The sequence below is a fragment of the Neopsephotus bourkii genome, unplaced genomic scaffold (assembly GCF_033783945.1).
Source record: "Neopsephotus bourkii isolate Nb327-2 ecotype Australia unplaced genomic scaffold, CSIRO-AGI_Nbou_v1 NB_53, whole genome shotgun sequence".
NCBI classification, from domain to species: Eukaryota; Metazoa; Chordata; class Aves; order Psittaciformes; family Psittacidae; genus Neopsephotus; species Neopsephotus bourkii.
In genome coordinates, this window is record NW_026900570.1 from 15,624,390 (window position 1) to 15,651,255 (window position 26,866).

The window sequence follows — 26,866 nt, forward strand, 5'->3', positions numbered from 1 at the left end:
ATGGCACAGCCACAGCTCCTCTGGACAACCTGTTCCAGTGTCTCACCACCCTCACAGTAAAGAACTTCTTCCTTACATCTAATCCAAATATCCCCTCTGTCAGCTTATATATATTGATAGCAAAAGAAAAACAAAACATCCCTTTCTACTTAAAATGTTCATGACCGAACCGGAAGTATTTAAGATTTCTAGAACTACCAACAAATACATGGTCCTGGTCTCCAGGTTCTAGGGAGACAATTCTAAGTGCAAATGTAACCTCAGAGTTTTAATCTGTCACAAAGTTTCAAATCTTTGCTATGAGATGAATGGAATTAACACTTTTCATTATTTTGGAATGAGTAAGTGTTTACATTAAAACCATGACATCAGTCTTTGAGGTAGGAGTCCTTCAAAAAGCATGGAAAAAGACAGGTAGAAATAGGCAGGGTGTATGTAAACTATCCCAGTGTGACTATACACACATATTCATCGGTCTGAGATGATGACAGTCTATAAATGCTTGAACAAAGTTAACTGCAAAAAGAAAGGACAGGGATCCTCTGAAAGAGTGATCTGAAAGCTAAGTTGCAGACAACAAAGGAATTATTTCTATCTTTTCTAAAATTACTACTTCCTTCTAGAAAACTCTGCCAAGTTCCAAGCGGGTAAAAAACTGGTCTGCTAAGGATATGCGAGATTATTATTGGGTAATACAACTCCATTCTTTTTAGAAATAAAGCTTAGACTTTGATGAAGTGAAGCATAGCTCATAAAACATTAGACTGACCTGAAGCATTTGCAAGCACCCTGCCTTCAGATGACAAGTCCCTCACGGCATCCTGAATCTTTTTCTCAGTATCACATCCATGAAGCCCACAAAACTTACCACACACCATGACCATGAGTCCATCGGTTAACACAGGGCATACGCATCAAGCAGACTGACAGAAAACTCAGATGTAAGTTAAACAATAAAAATAATATTTTTATCATTCAAAATCAGCCAATGAACAAAGTAACGAATTACTCCAAATCCTTCCTCAGAGGCTGATAATAAATGTGACTGTGGCTCATAAACAGTTAATGGGTATTATTTGCATATAAAGGAAACTGCGTTTAGGAGATACAACACAGGCAGTGTACAGAAAGAATATGCTTCGCTTCTAAATCCTTTGTTACATTTTTAGGTTGTGGCTTAGATTATTCATTTTCAAGTGCGCCACCAGAGATCCTAGCTATGAGTGGGAATAAAAGAATCCAGCCCCACTGGAAGAAAGATGACATTTCTTGGCTCTTCTTCAAGACAGCGTAACTCATGTAATCTGTCCATAGTGTTTCTGCAGGATTTATAATATTTGAAAAACTGTTCAGGCAGATGCATAAAACCATACAGTTGAGCAAAGAGATGCAGAAATACAGAAGAGTCTATTGGGTTGAGACGAGACTCCTGAGCAGGACTGAAAAAGTAAAGCCACTGTCTTGTCAAGGGAACGAGAAAAAAACAATAAAACAATCTTACTTTGGGCTCCTCTAAATGCATCTTCTTCACAAGTTGCCTCCTAACAAGACCTTTGGTTCATGCAGAAGTTCTGGAGTTTGTAGACCTGAACCCAAGAGTAATACTTTTCCTTGTAAGTTAAGAGTTTAGTGCACATGGGAATTAGATACCTCAAAGTGCAAAGCCAATCCTCTACATCTCTCAGTGAAAACCGTGGATGTAAGCCCATATGAACCCAGGCTTTGACAGGGACCTGGCAATCACACATTTTCTGGACACATGGAGTTCCCCTGCACAGTTTCCATTCACTAGCACTGCTCCCTGCCCTGCACCCGAGCCCAAGAGAATTAGAATTAGTCACTTGGGTTTAAGAAAGAGCATGTTTTGTGGTGAACAGAAAAATTTCAACACAAAAGTTTTAATACAGCATTAATAAATCATCTAGCTAGTTTAACGAGTGACTTTAGGAAACACATGCAAACAGGGACAGGCATGAGAGCATCATAAAATGGGTATTAGCAGATTTGCCTCAGAGTGGAGGAAGGGAGAAGAACTGAATATGGAACTGACTGGTTATCTCAAAACCTTCTCACATAAACTGCCCATCGCAAGTCCACTCTCGCAGAGTGACTGACTTCAACTGCTATAGCCAGCCAGGGCTGCACTGCAGAGAGAATATCAAAGCATGCAGTTTAAAATTGAAATACAGATATAAGCAGTGGTTCAAATAAGAACTGCGCGCTGCTAATGCATATGGGTGTTCTTGAAACTTGAACAATACCTATGGAAGACAGCCTCAAAATTTTCTGCAATTCTGCTGACAGAATATTATAACCTTCAAGCAGATTCTCTCTTCAAAACCTTCAGCAGCATGCTACCTAACAATGCAAATCCAAGTCTTTTTAAATTGCATGCAGTCTTTCTGAAATAAATGAGTATCACACATAGACAGGACACAATGCAAAAAAATTTAAGTACCAGTCTAAGTAACTCTTGTTTATGAGCAATTAATCAAATAGGATTGTTTCTAATCTTCCAGAGATAAGTTGCTTCCATTGAAAAAAAAAATAGATAAATAAATAAAAAAATAACAGGAAAAAAAAAAAGGAAAAAAAAAAAAAAGCAACAGCATCCTGCCAATTCTTCCAGATTATCTCCAGTGAATCACTGCTTCTTAGGCCTTAAACCGACGCTGTGTCTCTTCCACTTGGCTGCATTATCTCATTCAGAGGCTTCCTCTCAACACCACACTGTATCACCACATTTACTGATTGTGAAAGGTTTTGACTCATTTTCTGCATTCATATTTCAGTACAGTAACAGCATAGTTGGTCAAATCTATTAATGCGCTTTCAATTTTTGTCATGTTTGTAACAAAATGCTGTTAAATTTTCTCTGGTAGAAACAGGATCTTGAAGATTTTGCACATCTTTAATACCTTCAAACGGCTGATGGAGTTTGAGTAAACAGTATTTCGACCAAGCATAGGAAATTTCATTTTAACATATTCTTTTAGTATGTTATTTAACAATACAAGCAGCTTAGGAAAGCAGCTTATTTCCATTTCAGTATAAATGTCAGAGGATGGATAAATTGTAGCTAATGTTGAAAAGAGATGTGTAACATCAACCATCTACTGATTATTACTAACTATGGCAATTTCCTCAGCAATTACTTCAAGGACAAGGCTGAAACACCCTTTAATCTTTTTGTATTATAAGCAAACATATCCTTGACACATTACTGTTTTCAAAAGAATTCTTAAGAAGTAAGGTCAAAGAAGGTGGACAAAGAATGAGAGCTATGCATGAAATAACATGTTTTTAGAGAAACAGTTAGGGGGGATTACTGAATATATACTACAATTGTCATAGTTTGTAGGAAAAATAAACCCAAATAGCCATGCTTCACTGTTTCTAGAGGAACAACAATGCCTGTCTTCAGCTCAGTCCCTTCAAAAGCAGGGTCTGATAAGCAGACCTTTAAGACCAACAGATCAACCATCAGACACAGCATCTCAAGTTAATTCAGCATAACAGCAAAAGTCTAGTTTTGACCCTGTAACAGCCTTCCCAGACACCAGAAGTATTTTCTGGTTCAAACTGCAAAATAATTGAAAACTCAATTATTTTGGAAATAAGGAAAGATATCGAAGACATACATAGATATATTTCTCCATTTTTCATTTCAGCCATCCTCCCCTCTTTTAGCTCCCCACTTATTTGCAGGAATCAGTTCTCTTTCCTACCCAAGACTTCATCATCCTATGAGTAAACAATCTGATGACAGTCATTTCTCATATAGTACACTACAGGTATATGTGGAGCTTAGAATTAACACCGCATCTCAACAGGATTATTAATATAATATTCTACAATATCAGATTTTAAGGAAGAATAGCATTCCAGTTTTTTTATATACCTAGGACTGCTTCAGGTCCTACTATTTTTCAGGCCAGTCATATTTGGAAACTAAAATATTACGTGACTATCACTGAAAAAAAAAACACACTAATTGTGATCACATGGATGTCACTCTGCAATCCAATATCCAGAAAAAAGCTTTATTGTAAATCCCTTAGGAGATTTACAATTTGTTTTAGGAGTAGCGGAGCACTAAGCTTTCCAATGAACCTGATATTTTAGCAAAGAAAAGTCTGAGTGAGATCACATGAAAAAAGCAACATTAAAATCTACAGGAACATACAGCCTGTGTTGAAGGTACTGTCTAAATACATAGCCCAAGAGAAGACAGCTTTCTGCTGCAACTGCCCATAAAACTGGCATATTCATGACTAATTGGACTGAAATGGCACATGTATACATTCCAACATATCTGCTTAGTGAGGTATACAAAACCAAACACTCCTGAGTTGAAGCAGGAACGTACTGGTGGAGTATTGTGAAAGACAGAAGATTCAATAGATCCCTCTGAATAACTGCAAAGTATCTTCCTTTGCTCCCTGAGCCCTGCCAGTGACTAGGAGCAGCTCAGCTCCATGCTGGAGAGAAACTGAAGCAGCTTGCTGCACGTCAGTCAAACAACAGTTATTTTTCCTTGAAACTGCTTGCATTTTGGAGCAGATGACATCTGCTTTACAGAGGACCAAACTGTTCCCTTTGTTACGCATTCATTCCCAATCAAAACCATACAGCGTAAGTGCAAACCCTGAAAATCAATACGAGATTTAAAATGGCAAAAGTCACTTCAGGTTTACTTTTCCATAAAAGGAACTAAGTCAGCAGCTATGCTTATGATGCATTTACATATAATTATAAACTTGAATTTTGCAAGAGACTTAAAACATGTTATTTCTAAAAAAAAAAAAAAAATAAATAAAAATTAAGGCCTTGTTAGAGAAAAAAAATAAACCCAATGGGTGACTACTTTAAAAAAAGTAGTAAATTAAAAAAACACAACCCTATAAGGAATTCACAAATCCAAACTAAACAGACCTGTGAGAAAGTTGTGAAAAAAAATGCATTTATCTTCATAAATTATTTTTGAGAGTTTTTGCATTAGCTATAATTAAATATATGCATTGGAACCCTTGTCCCATTGCAAATGCTTGGTATGTCTGTGATTACTATAACTAGAAGACATCTATGATAGCATGTAATAAACCTTGCATCTTACCACTATGTCCAGAATTATATTTTGAGTAAGACTGAACATGAGAACTCTCTGCACATGAGAACCAGAAACCGCAGTGAATTTCCTGGGAGAAGCAGGGGACAAAATAAAACAAAACACTGGATTCTCATTCAACCCTATTCCTAATTTTGATCTTAACTCTTTAAAACTATGCAGTTTCTTCTCTTGGATCTCCTGCTACACCACACACAGAAAGACCAGCGAATAAAGGAAAAAAAGTTCTCGGTGCGGCTTTAAGGCTTTCAGAGGGTCAGCACTCTCTGATTAACACAAAAGTGCAAGATGGAGACTGCCAGAGAGCAATCGCCAGTCTTGACGATACCTGGCCAAAGAGAAAGCCTAAACACATGATCAGGCTTAAGCCCTTCTGCTCATTCCCTATGCCATGCACTATGATGGAAGAGTCTCTGAACTGCAAAGATTATGCTTTGCTTCCATCTGTTTGCACAACTGCTTAAAAACCCTCACATCTCTGACTGCCTGAGCCACTAGGCCCTTGCCTCTCTCCTCTGCAGCCCTGTCATCTACAGAAATCCCACGTTGCTCAGGAATGCACGAGTGCTGTCATGCTCTTCAAAGACCCTGCTCCAAAGGATGCATCTGATGCTGACAAACTTGAGCGCTAGAAAGCCCCGTTTCTCCTCTCCTTGATAGACCCAGAGGAAAAGCACATCACCAGGAGGCACACATGAAACAACAACAATGGGAATGCCAAAGAGTAAGGTCCAACAGCTGCCAGCAGCGGGAATGCCACCCCCCACCTCAGGGCTCACATCTCCCCTGCCCCCTCACAGGCATCCAGATACATCCTCTCAGACACCTCACAACACCAGCCCATCACCTTAGCAAGCTCAAAAGCAACACTGGCCATCATCTCAGCAGCCACCAGATATGAGCCCCAACTTACAAATTGACACTGCTGCTTGGAAAAGGATGTGCTGACTTCAGCTGCATAAAAAGTAACATTAAACATGTACGCCCATTCACAGCTATAAAAAGGGCTCCTATCCTTCAGGTTTTAATAAAGTATATTATCAGTATATTTAGTTGTTACCCCCCCCCCCCCAATTTTCTCACACCCTGCTACAAGAAGAGTAAAAGGATGTGTAAGAAGAGCTTTATGATGTTTTGCCCATTTGTTTTGGTTAAAGGGTGTGTGGGTTTTTTTAAACACATGGCAGCATTCTGATTTCTATTCTTAGAAACCATTTGAGGCAAAAAAGAGCCCATGAAAGAACTGAAGTCCGCAAATGAACTTCCTTTCCGTTGGGTTTTTCTTAGCCATCTCCCCTCCAGTCATGCCTGCCAAAATCCCATGTTTTATAGGGGCATCTGTTCTATTCTCTCCAGGCCAAAAAAGGAGACTTTTCAAACCCTTACTACAGCTGAGGAAATCTATAGCTCAATGAGCCTAATGCGATTTTCCCATGTCCACAGAGCCTGAAGTGCAGCTCCACAACTGCCACCAGAAAGGAAAGTCTCTTTCTCCTCCTTGCACTTTTCCTTCCTTCAGCCACACACTCCCAATCCAGGCCTCTTCTAAAAGCTGTCCTCCTCCTACCCCCACCTAACCGTTTTTTACCATGACTGAGGAACTGAAGTATCAGCCACGAATGAAACTCTACATCAACAGCTGAACTGACATACTCTTCTGAATCCCTTCACTGCTCTAAGTGCTTCACCCACTCTTCTGCTGTGAACTTGGTATACTTCATACAACAAGAAATACATTAAAAATAGTCACTTTCCCATACTAGAACTGCTCTTAGAGACATTATCTAATTTTGTGTCATAACAAATGCAGATTAATTAACATTGCTTGACACAAACAGCACATCACTCTGAAACTACATTGCCTGCCCATGATTTAAGCTCACACATTGGCCATAGCAGCAAAATTCGGTGGCTCCCACTAATGCCAGAGGAACACAGCAGCACAGACAACACTCTGCATACCAACCTGTGTGAGGTGGCTCTATCCAAATGCAGTACACTTCCTTCAAAAACTTAAAATTTACAGTGAAAAACATAGGATACCACAATTCCATCAAACTAAAACCCGGTGAAATAACAGTTTTAATATGTTTCAAATAAGCAGATGTTCTAGTACATATCACTTGCATAAGGCTTCAATGCAACCACAATAACAAACATAAGCCACAAGCATCACTGATGTGGCTTTCAGTGAAATCAGCAGAATCAGGCCAGAAAAAAACTGAACCTAACAAAATGTGCCCAGACATTAGCATCGGAAAGAAAAGATGAGAAAATTAAGCTGAGCAGAACGCTTTTTCATGCATTACAGTCAGTGTTTGCACAATACCCTACAAATTTCTGAAATACCTCATTTTGTTATGTGTAAAAACTAAAGGGAAGTCTGAAAAGCTCCTTTTTTCTCTCTAAGCCAAACATAATTAGAGGCACACAAAGAATGTAAGAATATAATAACTGGCAAATGATCTTTTTTGGGTAATTACTCATTTAGCTTTTCCGGCTAGCCAGTCTTGTTCACACATAGTCTTCAAGAAGCAGGAATAGTTCTAGCAGAGAAAGCATAAACAGGTTTTCAGTATAAGATTATAAGTACTAGGCATTAAAACAAAAGCTAGTATCTGTGCCCACTCTAAACCAGCTCTTAACAGCTCAGCCTGTAAATGCATTGCCTCACTGGCAGGCTGTGGGTATGAGATGAATACATAAGCTCTTCCTCACATGAAAGGAAAAATATCAAAGCTAAACTCTATATCTGGGGGAAAGAAAAAATGATATTTAAAGAAGAGGAATACATTCTGACTCTGCCCAGTTTTCTGGTGAACTCAAGATTAAGAGGCGTGTTTATGAGCAAAACTAAGTCAATATTTTCAAATCATTTTTTAGTGCAAATCTTAGTTTTACCATTCATAAAATTCAATAGGTAATTACACAGTTAGGCAAATGTCCTTAGAGGAAAGTAGAAGAATAATGAATTCCCTATGTAATTATTTATAGCTGTGTTTTTGAGTGAACACAGTGTAACAGGCATCAAGCCAACATTTAAAGGCAAAAAAAAAATACCCAGATTTGTAAAACCTTAAATATTTCAGTAAGCAAGTCCATAGTCTACAGTCTATTTCACAATCTAATCTGCCTTTGCAGTATGTAAAAATCCCAACAACTCAGACTGCCTCTGTGATTAATCATTAGGATTTAAAATAAAACCTCGACAAAGACAGGTCCAGAAGCGCAACCACAAAATATGTAATGCTATCAGAACATGCAATTTGCTGGAAATAATATTGCTGGAAAGTACCACAGTGTTGTCTGCAAAATATTTTGTCTGATCTGTATATTGAAAAAACCCTCGGGAACAAAATCATTACCATGCATCAGGCAAAATGGCAGCAAGCAGAGATCAGATCCAATTTAGTCTTTCATAGCTAACCCTCAGAACAAGCTGCTTATCACTCCACAGCTCAAAAAAAGATGATGAAAACTATGTAACACAATGTTCTTTAGATCCCTACAGACAACTGATTAAAGTCAGTTAGGAGCCGACGGGTGTGCAATGATGCTTCTGCTTTCCAAATACACTGCTTAATTGCCAGTGCAACCTCAAAACACAACAGAGGGGAAAAAAATTCTTCTCTCTTCTGATACTGAAAAGTCAAGCAATAGCTACTGGCAAGTGAAAGGAAGGCCAGGTTGTTATTTTTTTTCAGCTCCAATATCATCAATAATATTCTGGAGACAAAACTAAACTTTTTCTTTTTTTTTTTTCAACAAACAAATGGAACATAATCCAAAACATTCTCCTGAAATCATAGGTTTTACAGTGTCACAAGTGAAAAACAGAAATAAATACCTGTATCAGTAGACAAAATTCACAGTACAGACAAGGTTTAACCAGATGGAAAAGAATGTTTTTCAAATTTGTACTTTATACACATATATATATTTATATATACATAAATGCTTTTGCTTTGGTTTAGTGCTTCTACATAGATTGCTTTCTCTATTCCAGTGCTCTGAAAAACAGATTTAAATGGGAAAGATCATTTCGCACAGGGCTGTGCAGAGAGCATTTCGTTCTCGTTATACAATAGCAGGAATTTTCAAGCAATTTTAAATCAAATGTTACTTTGTTCTCTCTTATTCAAATAAAACTAGATTGGCATTATTTTTACTACTGGAGCATTTGGTATGCATTGCAGGAAACTTGCCAGGTACATATTGGAGCCAGAGGTGCGTAAGTCCTTAAGGAAATAGTAAAATACAGACACAATAAAGCTTTGTCAATGTAAGTAATAGATACTGACTCCCTCCCTCTTACAGCAACTTTAACATAAATGGCCAGCAGTTCTGTGGATTCAAAAGACTGAAACCTACATCCCGGCTCTTGCACAATACCTCCACTGCCCTCCACATGCATAACATTTCTTTAGGACTAGACATACTTGCCTTCTTTACCCAGCACTGCTATACTTCTCTGTTAGGAAATGTCCACTTTCCACCAATGCTTACAAGAAGAACCCACACACCTCTCACAGCCCTCCCAGTTTAAGGACAGTCCAGCTTAATATGGCGCAAAAGTACCTTCCAAACATTCTTTCTTCTTTATGAGGAACATACACAGACCTTAGCAATAAACGGTCAGGAGAATCCCAGAATTCCTTGAGTGCAGAAGCGAGCACTTGTAGAGATGTACATAAAAGTTGCTAGACGAGTTAAGAAGTAAATGCAAAAGGAGATGGGAAGTGCGGGGGGGAACGAAAGGAAGTTGGAGAAAAAAAAAAAGGCAGCTATAGGTATCATAAGCATCACCGAAACCAACAGATTTTATGTATTCCATGTCTAAATCAAAGCCACAGCCAAAAAACCACACAGATGCCTTTTAAAACAAAAACTAAATTCTGATTTTAAGGTACCACTAAACTAAAATAACAGAAAATAAAAAGGTATGTCAATAATTCTACTGGGTTTGAATGCATTTGTCCACTAAGCTTTTCTGCAACTTTCACCCATCTCAGGAGAAACACCAAATTCTTGGAGTCACTTTTTCTCCTGCAAATAAACGGTTAGGGAAAAACAATTATGTCATTTGTACTGTGTAAAATATCCTCCAAGAAGACAGAGACAAGCAATAAGCAGCAACGAGGTAGCTTCTGGGAAGAGCACAGCTGCTACACGAGTAGAAAGCAACTGCACCCATTATGTTTAATACGTGGGGAACCAGGCACCCTGGTCCTACTGGTGGCAATTCTTCCTTAGTGAAGGAGAAAATCAAGCTGTTCCAGGAGGAGAATGAGAGCAGGAAAGCCTGTCGAAATGCAGCCCAACCTCTGAAATTGCGAATTTATCTCAGCAAATGTGAAGAGACACTTCTCTCATACATCTGCTGCTACATCGACATACAGACTCTGCCTGCAATGTTTTGTGATGATTTCCTTCTTTTTTTAATTTGTTTTGGACCATGCCACGTAACATCTCCTCATTACCTTCAGTGACAATACCATTGCAAAATTGAGTCTTGCTTCAGTAATCTATTAAATCGCTAGGGTTTTTGCAGAAGCCTATTTCCATCATTTATATTATATCACCTAAGTAACTACTAAACTTGGATTTATTTCAGGGAAATACATAAATCTCTTCTGTAAAAATCTACATTGAGGTAGTCACACTCTATGCTCTCTTTACAGCCCTGGGAAAGATACAGCAAAGATACAGACACTTTCATACTATAGATCAACAACCCTTGTTTATACGCCTGTTTCGAAGATATGATAAATCACACCCCACAGTCTATGGAGACAATCAGATCTCCGCTGACTACAGAGGTCCACCTCAGCATCTATGTGTAGTTTGATGAACCACCTCCTTGTGCTATGCTCTCTCTTTGCCCTGCTCCCCCCCACCCATGACAGCAAGAAGAGACTTGAGGTCAGCTTCAGACTTCATTTAGGTAAACAAGAAAGGCAGTGAACCATGTGCAGCCAGTGTAAAAAAAAAAAAAAACCACTCATACTCCACTAAAAATGTTCCAGGCTGAATTCAGCATCCATAAGGAGCTAAGGAAAACAGCAACACAGATTTCCCCACAAAGATTTCTTGGAACTGGAAGATGCTGTTGCTGCCCCCATACACTACTTAAACTGCTTTTTTTCAGAGTATTTTTAAACAGGACAAAACATCATAAATAAGTAATTTACTGATCCAGGGTTTCCACCTTCATATTGTTTACTGCCACTGAAAGACTCCCATTATCACTTAGTACTTTACACCTATGTCCAACAGACACTGAAATGTAAAAGGGCCTGACTTTATCAAATCCACTATCACAAAACCTGCTAACATGATCACAGTAGGACAAAGTAGAAGAGTTTTTCAAACAGATGATGTGTACTGATACAACCAGTGGAACAGCAGTGGAGCCATTCAGTGTTTCTAAATGGAGGAACATGAAAGATGAGATGATAGAGAAGGAGATCTGGTGCCTGCTTATAGCAAACCCAAAAACTGCAATGAAACCTCACAAATTCTAGAAGCCCTCCAAAACACGACAGCAAAACCTGCACTTGCAAACCACAGCTTAAACCAGCAGGGCACAAAGAACTGTAATTCAGACTACACAGGTGAAATTACCGTGATGCTCTGCATATCCTTCATGTTCTCCAAGGTGTTGTCAACTAAACACACAAAAGTCCCCTTTCAGTGGCACCGTTTTGGAGACAAAGACCATGCTGGACTCTGGATAGCCTTCCTTTCATTTCTTTTCACCTCTGTTGGCCAGATTGAGCTGTTCTCTAAGCACCTACATGGGTTAGGATCTCCATGAGACTCCACCTGGGTCTCTCCCTTCAAGGCAAAGGCAAATGGGCACAGGTCATGGGAGCTCTACAGGCCTTCCAGCACTAGTGCTATGGGGACAAATGCTGCCAGGGATTTCCCCTCCAACCCATGCCTTAAAATAAGACTGGGATGTGGGATGAAAGCATGTAAGTTAACTGTGCCTCGCACAGCACTATTTTAAGGAGGAAAATCCTGAGGGCTGGTAGGGTTTTGCTGCTTTCTCCCAAATGTTGCCACTTTAGGCACTCATATCATATTCTGCCTCCTCCTCCAGCTTTAATCACCTGACAGCATTACAGTAGCAAAAATAATGAAGACTACTATACATGGAAATGAATAAGAAATGAGAAAGCATTTTTCTGCCAAGATCAAAACAATAGCAACCAAGTATTTTTCATTGTGCCAGCAAAGACTTCTGCTGTTTCTCAGGCTGCAGTATCACTCTTTGATTTGACAATTTACCAGGAAAAAAAAGTAATAAAATAAAATTACTTGAACATTAACATCAGCAAGTCATCCAGTCTCTTAAAAGCTGAAAAACACATACCTGGCGCACGAAACTGTTAGAGGTAGTGTCAGAGGATGTACTCCCATCAGATCCTTTGAATCGATTTTTTCTTCTTGCGCCTTTACCGTAAGACTGTCAGAGGGAAAAAAACAAAACAAAACAATAAAAGAAAAAAGATTAGAGGAACAGTGTTAAGTCTGTGTTGCACAGAAAGCTTTCAGTAAAAGCATCACCAATGTCTCCTAGGCTAGCACAGATTCGGATGACTGGCTTTGTATCAATTGATAAGCACCTATTCAGTAAGTACCTAACAGACAATGTGCAGAATTGCTCACCGACACAACTAGGTTTGGCCAACTAAGCCCCAAATACTTTGTTGGGGTTTTTTCCCCCATATTCAGGTTTAGAGAAGCGTTTACAGACTTGTGCAATTGTAGTATTCTTCACCCAAGTCACAATCATTAACAAGTCCGGTTTGTTTTGCAGCTAGTTTAAATAAGCAAGCTAGGAAAGAAGACACTGGAGCAGTCTCCAGTACAACTATGAGCCAAGTCAGCTGAGGGAACATTAAACAGCAAGAAGTGACCAACAACTTGTTGATTTGGATATAATCTTACAATTAAGGAAGAATTTCTAATTTATTTTTTAAGAAAATTTTAGGTAAATAAAATAAGTACAACAATAAAAAAGGACTAAACATGTAACTGGAAAAGAATAATATGCAACTAAAAAGCAAACCATCGTTTTTATCTTTAAAAAATCAAAAAGATAGCAGAAGAAAGCAATGGTTGTCTGAAGCAAAATTAAACAATACTATAGGAACACAGCAAATAGCCCAACCCCCTAAGACAAGCTGTTTGTTCTGTGCAGTGAACATTGCCCATCAATAAATATCATAAAACAGATATCAAAAAATACAAAAGAGTTTAAAGCTACGCTGTTTGCATCCACCTGCTTTTGTAGCGACTGTAATCCATGCCATGACACCAGCTCAGACCCTTCCCAAAGCTCCCCTCCCAGGTATAGCAAAATCTCACAGATTTATTCTTTACAACTACATTAAGAGACAGCCCTTCCTACCCAGTCACACTGCTTAAATTCATTCAATTGTAAGTTAAATAAACTTACATCAAAATCATGTCTTGACTACTTCAAACATTATGTTCCTTGAAGTTGATAGACAGATTTTTTTTTTTGTCACCCATCACGCTTCTGTAAAGGTCATTTTACTAATCCATCTCTCTGGATCATTTCTCCTGTCATTAAATACCTTCCACAGCTCCCTTCAATAAACAGGGTCTTTGACTTCACTCTCAAGGTCTGCCTTGGCCTGTTCCCAGTCTTAGCTCTCACCTTGCATTCAGCACTGAACTTTTGAGTTCCCCGATAACTCGGGGGGGGAAACAAACAAACACAAAACCCCCAACAAAACCGGAACAAGCAGCACAAAACCAAACACCAGATTCCATCACCTATATGCTGACGTTTCAGAGAGTAATTTCCTATCCTCCCTCATACCATCTCACAATCCTTCTCCCAAGAATTTCTTTACAGAAAAAAAACATTGTTATCCTTAAAATATACAACAAAAACCCCTCTTGATAATAAGGTACTAGTGTGCTGATATCTCAAAATAACACGTTAATAAATCATGTTTTTTATCCATTATTTTTAATTAGAATTCCAAGGCCATGCATATGCATCCTACTGTTGACCTTGGCCATAAGCCACTCTTGGTCTTCGGTTTTGGCATGATGAGAATATTATAATAAGGTTATTGGAAAACATGGCTGTGCAGCACTCCTGACAACCCAGCCTTCATACTGCAAATCCTGGGATAAAACTGTGCCTGGGTGCATAAAGTGTGTCCTTCCCCAGACCTGGGCAACCTTCAGAGCACCACACTGAGCTTTGGGCCCAAGCCTCATTGGTTCTCGCGGTACAGAAAGCAGGCTCCAGCACAGGTTTGGGGGCACACTTAAAATCTCATATTGGCAGATTTTTAAGATCATGACCTCAAAATCAGAGCTGTAGCTCTCTGCAGTAACACGTATGATAAATATGATGAAATACTTTGCAATCTAGGAGTAACTGGGGAGGACAACAGATAGCTACTACTAACTTCTGGTCATTTGCCAAATTGACAAATCCAAGTAACTTGATACCACGAGATGCAAAGGAATAATCTCAGCCTGTATCTGGACCATTAAATGTTGATTCAGGGCAAGTTCAGAGAGCTGGTTGAAATCTAATATTATACCAGTGTTTTAGAAAGAAGGACTCAAGTAACAATAGATCTGTCAGCTTGACACTGATTCTGAGCAAAAATAATTTAGCATCTGTTATGTCACTAAACTAACAAGGACTTAGGAGAAAAGCAATGGTTTTCACACAAAATACAGATTTGCGGGAAAGATATTTTGCCAATTATACTGTTTTTACAAAACTGTGAATAAGCCATGTAAAAACTTTCTGAAGGGCACATGAATCAACACTACATGTTGGTTTAAGGCAAAACCATATGAAAATATATATATAAAAGTCAGCATGGTACACATTATGAAAACAGGACTTTCTGATGAGTCTAAAGCTGTAATCCAGTAGGTAAAAACCGTAAGCTTAAAACTGAAAGAGGAATAGCTCTACATGGTTTCATTTCTAAAAGGGATCTTTGATAATAGAACTTTTTGATAATAGAAAGGCCTTCATAGATCTATAAGAAAGAAATGTAGATCAGAACCAATGTTACCAACAAATTACACAACACATTTTCCAGTTACTGTTAGAATAGTCAGTTCTATCAGAACCATCTTTTTCCACCCAATATAATATTCCACCTAATACCTAAATACATAAAAAGTATCTTTTACATAAGTAGTTTGAAATAAACCAACATCCTTAAATCAAAAGTTTACCTCCTAGAAATAGTTGTTACTGAGATAACTGATTGTAGTTACTCATGACCAATGTTCTGGCCCTCTTTTCACCAATTTTTGTGGAAGAATATGGATATATACTTACAAAAATAAAGAAATCATAACATTCGCATGTCATCTCAAGAATATAAAGCATCTATATAAAGTTCACACTATCTAGGCAATTTCATAAATAATGTACAGTACAGTATTGTGTAACCCCCAAAGAGATACAGGAAAAAAACGTGCACATATTCTTTCACAGGGACTGTTTTTGTATTTGTTTCCAGTTTCTACAATATTTAATTTATAAAATCAGTGTTCCGTTTTATAACACAAAAAAACTAACACAAAGGCAAAAGAGGGACTTGTGTCTAGAGCAATGAGGATAAAAACAAACGAGCAGAACAAAAACACAATACAAGCACAAATAAAATGCACAACTAAACAACTAAGAGCATTTATTTTGGGCAACATCACACAGCAAATGAAGCTAAGACTGAAACTCACCTTGATTTTTCAGTTTGGGCAGTTTTTGTTCAAGCACAGCAGCGTGCACGGGTCTGTTACAGTTTTATATGAGTGGAAACTGTTCATCAGTACAAGCTAAATACTAACTTTAAACACAAAAAAAACCAGCTGACAGAGTGGGATGCCAAGGCTACACAATGTAGGTAAAGTCAGTTTTACACCTGCTTCTGTGCACAGACTTATTCTGTGGAATCAGAGGAAAGGGGGACAATTTCATTACATGGGGAAAGTGGGATTTGATGACCCTTCTCTTTATTTTAAAGGATGCTAATCTGGGATTACATTTATCTTCCAGACCTTTCAAGCTTATTCCCACAGTCAGAAATGCCCAAACCTTTCCTCTAAAAATGAGATAACTCTTACATACACAAAACAGATTTTTACATATTTTAAAAATGATTAACTATCCCTGTCATGTGGAGAAACATGAATACTCATCCTGTCGTATTCATTATGTTTTGCTTCTTTGAGTGCATTCTTCCCATAAGATCTTAAAGCGAGAACAAGAACTTTGCACAAGAAGAAAATAATCTACCAGTTACTTTCAATTCTGGGAAGAGAAAAAAAAAGAAAAAAAAAAAAGAGGTTTTTTTTTTTAAACAATGAACACAATATGTTACCGTGATTTTCATATTAAAATTAGCTGCCTTATCTGTGTTCTGCACAGCAGTTGGCTGCAATTAGGTAGCTAAAAATAAAGGACTGAATCACAATCTATGGACATTGACCAGTAAAAGCAACAACACTGGGCAGTTGTTCTTAACCTATGAGGTTAAGCTAACAGAACAACCATAGGGGACCAAGTGTCTCTGCATCCAGTATACCGTGGTAACAAACTCAATACCATCATTTTCGCCAGCTAAACCGACTCCAGTCCTTTAAACTACCTTGTTTATATAAAAGTTCGCTGAGAGGAACATTCTCATTGGATTTCAGCAGAACAACTTAGACAAATAAAGTTATGTACACATGTGTTTATGAGACCAAAACTGTAGTTTGGTTTATTAGTCAGACGCGCAAAGTTCTTTTTAAATTGGCTGAGTTGCCAAAGACAAGAAACACACACATGCATTTATGTTCTACAGCTTCTTCAAAACCTGTCAAACAATGTGAAACTTTAAAAACCAAACAAAACAAAAAACTTACCCAAGTAATCTTGTAAAAAAACCCAAACATTTCATCAACAAAGTCTGCTTTCCAACTCTGACGTGAAAGTACATTGTGTAACCTTTATTCAACCCACATAATCAAATGAAATATGGGAATCATATGAAGCATTAGAGGCATGCATAGCAGTTTCCTGATAATTAGCAGTTTCATATACAATTACTCATTACTGCAAATGGATGAGATCAATGTCGCCTAATGAAACCCTTTAATTTTAATGAGGTTCTGCCTCAACACATGAAAAGCATACATCCGTAACATTTAATCTTCTAACACACACAACAAGCAGAAGGCATGGTTTATCCCTGTAGGCAAAATACTGTCATCTGGAAGAGGAAATACAAAACATTTAAAATGACCAACTATATACAACCAGAGAACTTATTGTCAGCAAGAGTCTTAAAATGCCCTTCACCAGTAAGCACTCCAATGATATTTTATATCAAAGCAGAGGTGAGGACTACACATAGGGTAAGCCTTAACCTTTACTGATTATAATAGATAAAAATAGCACCAGTCATTGAGACTGATGGTAGGTGGCAAAGATAAACCCTTAAAAACTAGCCTGCTGATGTCATTCAAAGAAGGAAGGAAAGGGGCAGAAGATTTAGACAGCAGAGTCAGGTCTTGAAACATAGATGCAAGAAAGGAACTGGGGAGCACAAAACCAGAAAATAAAAATTCAGAGCTTACATGATCTCAGATGAGCAAATGACCGATTACAAGGATCAAAAGAGTACCTAAAGACAGACCCCCTGAAGGATTAGGGAATAACTGGAAAAGTCAGAAATGAAAGAGTGCACTAGGCATTCTTCCTTCCCATACAAAAGCTCTGAAAGGTATTTAAAAATTCTCATGCCCCTGACAGCATGCTGGGACAGTGCAGAACATGCACATCCACCTCTTAGAAGAATAAATCACTGCCACTTTAATGAATGTCTTACAACAAGGCAACAGAATGTTCCTTTAGGTCAGACCTCCTGAGGTTTCTCTGGTCAATGGCCAGGCTTGCCACCTCTCAGAAACAATACCCTCCAGCATGGTGGTGTAGCCTCCAGCTTCAGCTGCATAACTGTAAACCCCCACATCCACACTCCACCACCACAAATGGGGCATCGTTGGATTTAAAAGGTCAGCTACAGAAGGAGACATGCATATTCCTGATCTTTACACCACAAATCACGCTAATCTCATAAAGCAGGGGAGGTTAATCATCTGGCAATACGGAAAAGGGATGGAAGATACACATAGAGGAGCTCCTCAACACTCCCATAGATCCACTCCACGATGGAAATGGGGGAAAAAGGGCAATGTTGGACATAGCAATATAGCCTGGCTTGCCTTTGTCTTGGGGCTGGGTTTCAGAACACCCTACATGGTCCACATCAATGCACTTCTGTGACAGGCACTCACCGTTGTGACATACCTGAAGTTGCCTGAGGAGCACAGACTAGCAAAGAGTCTCAAGGTTATGTCTCAAAATCTGAATTTCTTGAAACAAATAGGTGCTATTAGGACACCATTCAGAAAAGACAAGGCTTCCCTTCAGGAATCCTATCAACCTGAGGAGCTCCATATACAGTCATCAAGTTCACACAAGCTACAGTGATGAGTCTGCAAAGACCATTCCCCGGTCCTTGCATAAAATCCTCCGCCTACACCAAAACAAAATCCATGCAAACAAACAATAACAAAAACCCTCCACAAATTATTTATTTATACAAACTTTCATACAGAGTCCAAAAATAAGTATTTGACAGATGCTCCTTTTTTCCCCATATAAAAGAAAATACATTTGTGCTGAGAAATCTGTAACAGGGTTAAATCTTTGATGCTCTTTTCTGCCAGCCTGTGATAAAGGCTTGCCAATACTGCAGCTAGAAATAGCCCAATTCTCACCAGTTCCTACACTTCTAAGCCACATCCCAGTGCTCTCAGCCTGGCCTCAGACCAGGTTACCTGGCAGTTTCCACCCGCTAGACAAGGAGTATGGGACTTGGCCTGCTCTCCTCCTGCCCTGTGGCTTGGAAACCCACCTCAGTGAAAATCTGCTGCACATCGCCCCATAATGCCGGTGATGAAGATGTCTGCTCCCAACTCAGCAAAACAGGAGCACGCAACAGCAGAAGGTGTGGAAGCTCATGCCCAAACCCTGCTGTGCCTCCTGCAGCCTTTTAAGATTGGCAGCTATGGTTGCAGGCCACGTGCCTGCTCCTCCCCACCTGCTCTCCATATATTTCTGCATTTCTCTTACACAATCAAACAGAAAAAGAGATCTGACTCTGTGACAGAAAGGTATTTTCAGGGAGCAACAGCCAGCCACAGGAAAGCTTCCCTCTGCTAAGGGTCTGCTGCCCTGCTGACAGAATAAGGCAAGCCCTTGGAGGGCAGGGAGGGTAATTTTGGTTGCTTTGTGTTATTCTGAAACTCTTCAGTACTGGTACAGGAAATGACTGAGTGAGTAAAAGAAGAAGAAAAAAGTTTCCAGAGAAGTCAGTCTTGGAAGAGTACAGGAACTTTTCATCCATAATGGTTTGAAATCATAAACCTAGAAACCAAAGCAAGACAAAACCAGAGATCACCTCTAGAAGATGGTTACCAGATATGTAAGTTAGGACTGAAACTGCCAAATTGTCTCAGATAGATTCTACGCTCTAGGAAAATGTACAAAACAGTTACTGCATTCCATATATGCTGGAGATGTGTAATACCCAAGTGGTAAATAAAAGTCTCTGGAAGAGATGCAAGATTACTTACTACTGACAGAGTTCAGGACAATGCAAAGTAAACCCCAAGAGCCAAAGAGAATCATCAGAAAGGTAACAGCTGAAACCTGAGGGGCTTTCTTCAGTGAAGGGCTATTAACACTTATTTTTGTCAGTAAGAGGAGCAACACTGAAAGAAGGTTACCACCATCAGGAGAGAAAAGACTACCTCTTGCTGAGGAACATCAGAAAGTTCAATGAATGGCACTGGATTTCATCTCTTCTTGGTTTGTTTATACTCCACTGAGCTGCTGCCACACTGATCTGGCTTCTAGGATGCTGCCAGAAGAGAGTAAAACCTCCCATGCCTCTATAATGAATGGCTATTGCTATTATTTAAGTAAGCAAAGGGCTATAAATTTTGTTTGTTTACAGGTTGCAAAGTATTCTTGCAAGTCAGTGCTGGGAAATACACTGCTGCAAAATGTTTATTTGAAGAATAGGTAAACACGGTATGAATGTGATAAATCAACTCAGCTGAAAGAGAGCAGCAGAGGGCAGCGTGATTAATCTCCTGAGAATAAATCTCTGGCTATTCCTTTCATTCTGTATTACCCCAAGTCAGGGGAGTGAAGGGATGGTGCTATGCAATTGAAAAGATAGCTGGAAATCCAGGAAGGACAACAGTCAGTGCTAGGGCCAAATAACTAAGCCGATATTCTGGAGGCATCACTTGCACATTACTATAAAAGTCACGTTAACATGGATCACAGCCAATACAGAAGGAGAACTGAACAAGCCCATCCCTAACCCCACACCTGCAGTTCACCTTCACCTGTGCAACCCAACCAGCTGGAGCCAAGTGCTCCTGGAATGATGAAGCCTTTAGACTTGGTAGGGGGAAGCACTTACAGAGGAAAACTAAATGCAAGTGAAAGACCTAAAGAAAACCATCAAGAGGATAATTATTTTCATTTAAAATGTGTCAGGCTGTTAGGACCTGCATTGACAGATGATGCATAAGGCAAGAGAAAGAACAGGAGGAAAATAGTAATGGGGAATAGGGAAGTATTCATCCAGGATAAGTAAGATTCTTCCTCCCTCCACAAGATACTCTGCAGTTGCCTGATACAAGGTTTCATTATATCTTCATTGAAACATCTTCTGTAATTTACTGATCTGATGTGCTGTGACTGTTCCTATGACACAACACAGGAAGCTTTACGATAAGAAAATAGCAATAGGAATTGAATCTAATGATTTCTGGGGACTGGGGGACTTTGAAGTAGGATCAGAAAAAAAAATTACACAGGAGGAAGGAAAAAGAGAAGCGAAGCCAAGAGTCACCATGAAAGGCATTAATATGCTATGTTTTATTATAAACAAATCAGCACAGCATCTGGATTAACTAAAATTATTAAATTGAACCTTCCACTGATTCAACTTCCTAGAATTAAAGGGTTCTTGGAATAAAAAATTAAAAAGAGGACTGGAGTTGGTCTTTTAAAAAACAGATACTGACCAACAAACACTGATACATTTGAACAGTTTGCTTGTTTTATGATTTCAGACTGAGAATGCTGATTTTATTACAAAAAGCCACACCCAGAACTACCATTTTGCACTGACATATACCTGACCACTGTGAATAACTCCACAGTGTAAATGTTAGCATGTGCTTTGATCTGGATAAAACTGGACATCTGAAACAATATCACAACCTCATCTGGACTAGGATCACAGTGAGTACCTAAAACTATGTTTTTACAGTAATATGGACCTAAAAGCCACAGAATTATAGGTGATAAAGAGTAACACACCAATACTTTTTCCCCATTGCAAAAAACTTCCCAGAAGAGTACAGGAGAACTGTCACAATCAATGCCTATTTTATTTTGTTTGCAGATCTTGTTAGCAAAACGCATCATGAAAGTAAAGAAACAGATTTTACATAGAGGCCATCTAGGAATATTTCACATATTTAACTACCTTTCAAGAATCATTGCTTCCAGAGTGTTAATTATATTCACCCCTCTGCCAAGTGGTGACAAATTTGGCCAAAATGGATGGCCAGGCACAATCCAAGATAATGGATCATGATGTACAGCCAGGTTAAAAGAAACCCTCAGCTTTGCAAAAAATTCTTGGATAAGAGAAATTCTGAGGCTTGTTACAACTCTACAAATGCTCTTCAATTATATTTTGCTAAATCATAATTCCCAGAAGTAGCACTTCACAGAGCATACTTCTAGGAGTGACATCACTACGTAAGCTTGCATGTCTTTTTCCCTGATGTATTACTTGGCACGAAACGTTTCTAGGACTGATACTCAAGTACTTTAGTGAAAAAGATAGTGATGGGCATAACTGAAGTACCTGTAGGCAATCTACTTGATGATTCACATGTTCTCATTAAGCCTTTCCTTCTCACTGTATGTTCCAAAGCCCTTACAATATTGATTTTTTGGAAATCACGTTAATGGAGCAAAAATTCAAATCAGAATAATTGTCTCTCAGTGCAGTGCACGCTAAGGAAATAACTAACATTACGATTCAGACACAGGGCTCTTTTGCTTCCATAACCTTATCTCCCCTACACCAAAGGTTTACGTATGACTAGAATATGTATATAAGATATGATCCTTACTTTGACTAATGGCTTTGGTTCCAAAAACTGAAAAATATGCCCTGAACTAAAAAGCCGCATTATTACTATCTTAAAAACTGGATCTTTTTTGGTTGCAAGTGTCCAGAAACAAATTCTATTAAACAGAATACAAGTACCTTACCTGAAACATAAATAGCAAGCTATCCTTTCTCTCTAAGCAGAGGTTATTTATGCCTAGTTAAAAGAAGGGTGAAAATCAATTTCATGATCAGTATTTGACATTTGTCCACAGCAGAGAGGCACCATATGACTAGACAGTTGCGATTCTGTGCTTAGGGCTGAAAAGACACAAAAAGGGGTATGATTTGCAGGTCAGAAATTAGTTCCCTTGTCACTGCTTCTGGAGAAGCTGTCAAAGCATATGGCCCTACTGAAATGTCTGTTCTGCACTTGGAGGCTGCAGTCAAATTCACATCCAAAAAGACACTTTTTTAGCTTAACCTAGTCTCTGTTTCAGTGCCTGGATTTTGCTCTGCTGTCACTGGTCCCCAGCAAATAAAGATCAATTAGTGAACCTTTTGACAGACTGACAGCATTTTCCTCTGGCAAATGAGCACTTCTGTGATGAAACCGGACCACCTTTCCAAAGAAAACCAAGCATGAGAGACAGTTTTGGGAACAGCAACAAAAACTGCCACCCCAAAAGGAAAAAAAACTCTGTCCTCACACGAACAAGCATGTTTGTAATTTAAAAAGCACGCAATCGGATTTTACCACCCTTTGACTCGGTTTAAAAATAGCACCGTAAGTATTTGTAGCCAACTATTGTAAACTCGAAGATATTATGCAACATTCATATATTACACACGAACCACCTTTCAAAATATAAAGTCTTTACCAAGTGCACAAACATCCCTACCCTGCCTCCCTCTCTCCATCCATCCATCCGCCTGAGAGCAGCGCACACGGACTCAGTTGTTAAAATTTCAGGGTTGACTGTACAACCACCTTCTGCACGAGAATCGAGCAGCTTAAATCTGCAGCGTGCTCAACACCTTCAGCCTCCCTAAAGCAACCGGTGTGAACAACCTTCCTCCATCGGCACAGGCTGTGACCAGCCTGGGTGACAGACGAGGAAGGTTTCAGCAGTGCGTGGTTAGCATCAGGTACAGATACAACAGGTTACTGGAGCAGGGAAGACTAGCCGTAACCTGTGAGTAATACGGAAGAGCACCTTAATAGCAACCTATTCTGATATAGTCATCCTCCAGATAACTGTAAGGGGATTCTTGACTTGCGAAGCTTCTATGGCATACAGCATCCCACTGTGTGGGCTAACTAGTCAGCATTTGGGGGTGCGGACAGGGAACCGGGGGTCGGGCGCCTCAGGAGAGCCGTCAAACTTTTCTAACGGCGGGGAGTTGAAGGACAGTGAGCTCCGGCAGCCCCGCCGCTCCCCTCCCGCCAGCTGCCTCAGTACGAAGCTCTCCGCGCCCGGCCCGGCCACGCCGTCCCCCGCCAGGTCCCCGCCGCAGCCCGCCGAGCCCTCCGCTCCCGCGGTACCTGCGCTGCCGCGGGCAAGGGGTTATCCAGCAGCTCCATCTGCACCTCCTGCGCCGGACTGGGAGGTGATTTGGACATGTCGCTCTGGACCATTGGCGAGCAGAACGGGCGGCTAGGCGCCGAGCCCCTCGGCGGGGCAGAGGCGTGCCGAGCAGAGCCGAGCCGAGCCGAGCCGGGGCGGCGGGGCGCCGCTCAGCGCCCGGCCATGCCGGGAGAGGCGGCGGTGGGCAGGCGGACGCGGGCTGCGGCGCGGCCCTGGCTGTTGTCGTTGAGGAGCGCGCTGCGCGCCGCGGCGCCGGGGGACGGGGCACGGCCGCCGCCGGGCGCGGGGGGAGGGCAGGGGGCGGTGCGAAGGGGGAGAGGGAAAGTGACAACGAGCATCGCCCTCCCGGCAGCTACCGGGCGGCGGGCGCGGGGCGGTGCCTCGGTGCCTGCACGGCGGGCGCCGCGGGGCGGGGAGGGATGCGCCGGGAGTGCGAGAAAGTTGGGGATGGGGGCCCGGCCCTGCTGAGTGCTGCCGCTGGGCAGGGCCGCAGGAGCGTGGGTCAGCCCCGGCGCGGCCGTGGCCGAGGGAAGCGGGGGCTCGCTCCCATCCACTGTCCGTAAGTTATCTGCAAACAGCGCCTCCCGACGCTCGGAGCACTCCGCAGCTTATTTGACTGCCGACCCTCGGGCACAGCTGGAGCAGGAGCGGTGGGAGAGGCGCGGTGCGCCGCCTGCGCCGGCCTTACCCCTCCCGGCCAAGTAGGGAGGGGAGAGGCAGGGCGGGCCCCCCCCCGGCCCCCCCCCCGAGCCCAGCGGTACTGCCCGATCGCGACCCCACCGCATCCCGTGGCTCAGCCCGCATCGATGCCCAAATCTTGCTGTGCCCTTGGCTTTAGTGACCAAACCCACTCTTCCCAAAGAGAAAGTTCCCTGGGTCTGTCGTGTTGACACGTTTTCTTCCTGTACTTCTTGGGGATGCCCGTGTATGCATCAACAAGGGATGAGTAATTCATAACTAGCAGGCAAGATGAAGCCCACTGTCTAGTTCTATATAACCTATAGCAGTACAGTTTCAATCGTGCTATCAGGTGCCCCACAGGAGGCCTGTTCAAAGCTTGACCTGGGGAAATCACCCTCCACTGTGGGGAATGCTGCACAAGAAGCTGCGCAAGTAGACCTGGACGAGAGCCCGGACATCTGGACTCTCATCAGCCACAAACCTTGGGAGAAGTGAACGGGACAAGTCAGGAAGAAACGGAGAAAGAACTGGAGAAAGAACATCAGGTGGAACCGAAGAAAGAGCATCAAGATAATTTCTGAGGACTGTAAATTTGGAAACAGGAGGATGCTTAAGATAAAGAATGTGTAGTCAAGGGAAAGTGGAAGTGACAATGTAACGAGTAGTGATAGCAAAGAACTATGTTTAGAAATAATTATTCAAGCAAAGGCGAGTGGACAGTAATGTGATTGGCTGAAAGAGTAAGTGATCAATAAGATCGTTTTGTGATGGAAAAGTACCAAAGGAACTAACTGCTACTAACTGCTAAGCAGAATACTATAAAAACCTGTAAGCTCACTCAATAAGTGATTTTGTTTGTAGCCAGAAACAGAGTCCATGCCTCAGTTGACACAAGATCGGGCTTGGCAAGGGGTACCATCCCATATAAAAGGCAGCCCATGTGCAGTAGGGACCCTAGGCATGTTCATCCCCAATAACACCATGATAATGAATAAACGAGGATTGTGTTCTCGAAGGTCAACGCAGGCTTTTCAACTGAGCTGCGATGACAAGGTAAATATTTGGAACCCAGGTGAAATAATAGCTGCTTCATTTTTAGCTCCTGGAGTAGGTAGCGCCCAAGCTTTAGCAACATTGAATAAGTTAGGATGTTGGCTTGCTAAGCAAGCTAATGCTACAGCATCTGCTCTCTCTGCGTTGCTCACTGGTGTTGATTCTATAAGACATGCAACTTTACAGAATAGAGCAGCAATCGATTTTCTCTTAGCACATGGACATAGGTGTGAAATTTTGGAAGGAATGTGTTGCATGAATTTGTCAGACCATTCAGAATCCATACATGACAGTATCCGTAAATTAAAAGACAGTGTAATGAAGTTAAGGGAAGATGATAAAGATTGGTTATCATCACTTTTGTCTAATTGGGGTATAACTGGGTGGCTATTGACTTTGGTTAAGGGAGGATCTTTTTGCTTGCTCTCTTCACCATCATATGTGTTGTACCTTTCTTATTACAATGTATGCAGTGAATGGTATCCCAAGCTTTTGAAAGATGTGTATACTGCATTGCAAAAACAAGAAGGGGGAACTGTGGGGGTTGGAATGTATCAAAACTGTCAGAGACCATAGGAAGGAAGAACCACAGCAAGCAATTAAGAGTGACCCATCCCTGACTGGTACTTGGAAGATGTTGGAACTGGCAAGGAACAAGGATGTCAGAACTGGGAAGAGGATGTCGGTAAGAAAATCTGATAGACCTTTCACCTGATGTAACCACAAGGCAAACGCAGATGTGCTTGGCTAATTGCTTGGAAGCATATAAATATCGTGTAATCTTTGCAATAAAGGATCCAGCTTGCATTCTACCTCTGGGTCCGTGCCTCCATCCTCACAGTCCACCCCTGAGATGCTCTCTCATCCATTTCTTGGAAACAAAAAAACAACTGTATGACTGCCCTGACAGAGACCAGTGTAAATCTTCTGACCACATAAGCACACCAGTGTTAATCTTCTGACCATATAAGCACACAATGGACTTGTAGTCAAAGGTTTTAGAGGAACATTCCTTGTCAACTTTGGATAGCACCTAGCCACTCCCCACACTGTGATAAAGAGAAACTTATGTTTTCAGAACCACTTAGTGATTCTGAAATCTGTTACAAGCTGATGATAAACAGTGAAAAATC

The 26,866-nt window shown here is 40.7% G+C and overlaps 1 protein-coding gene across 6 annotated transcripts in view; it reads right to left on the reverse strand.

Moving 5' to 3' along the window:
* The window catches only part of CACNB2 (calcium voltage-gated channel auxiliary subunit beta 2), a 249,802-nt gene extending 225,615 nt beyond the window's left edge, over window positions 1-24,187 (reverse strand). For all 6 annotated transcript variants that reach the window (XM_061352027.1, XM_061352010.1, XM_061352000.1 and 3 more), the window contains exons 1-2: window positions 23,957-24,187; window positions 12,507-12,599 (exon numbers count right to left, since the gene is read on the reverse strand). In XM_061352027.1, coding sequence (XP_061208011.1) covers window positions 12,507-12,599; window positions 23,957-24,049 — 186 coding nt within the window. In that variant the 5' untranslated portion in view covers window positions 24,050-24,187. The remainder of the gene's footprint in view (window positions 1-12,506; window positions 12,600-23,956) is intronic.
* Between the last annotated feature and the right edge of the window lie 2,679 nt (window positions 24,188-26,866).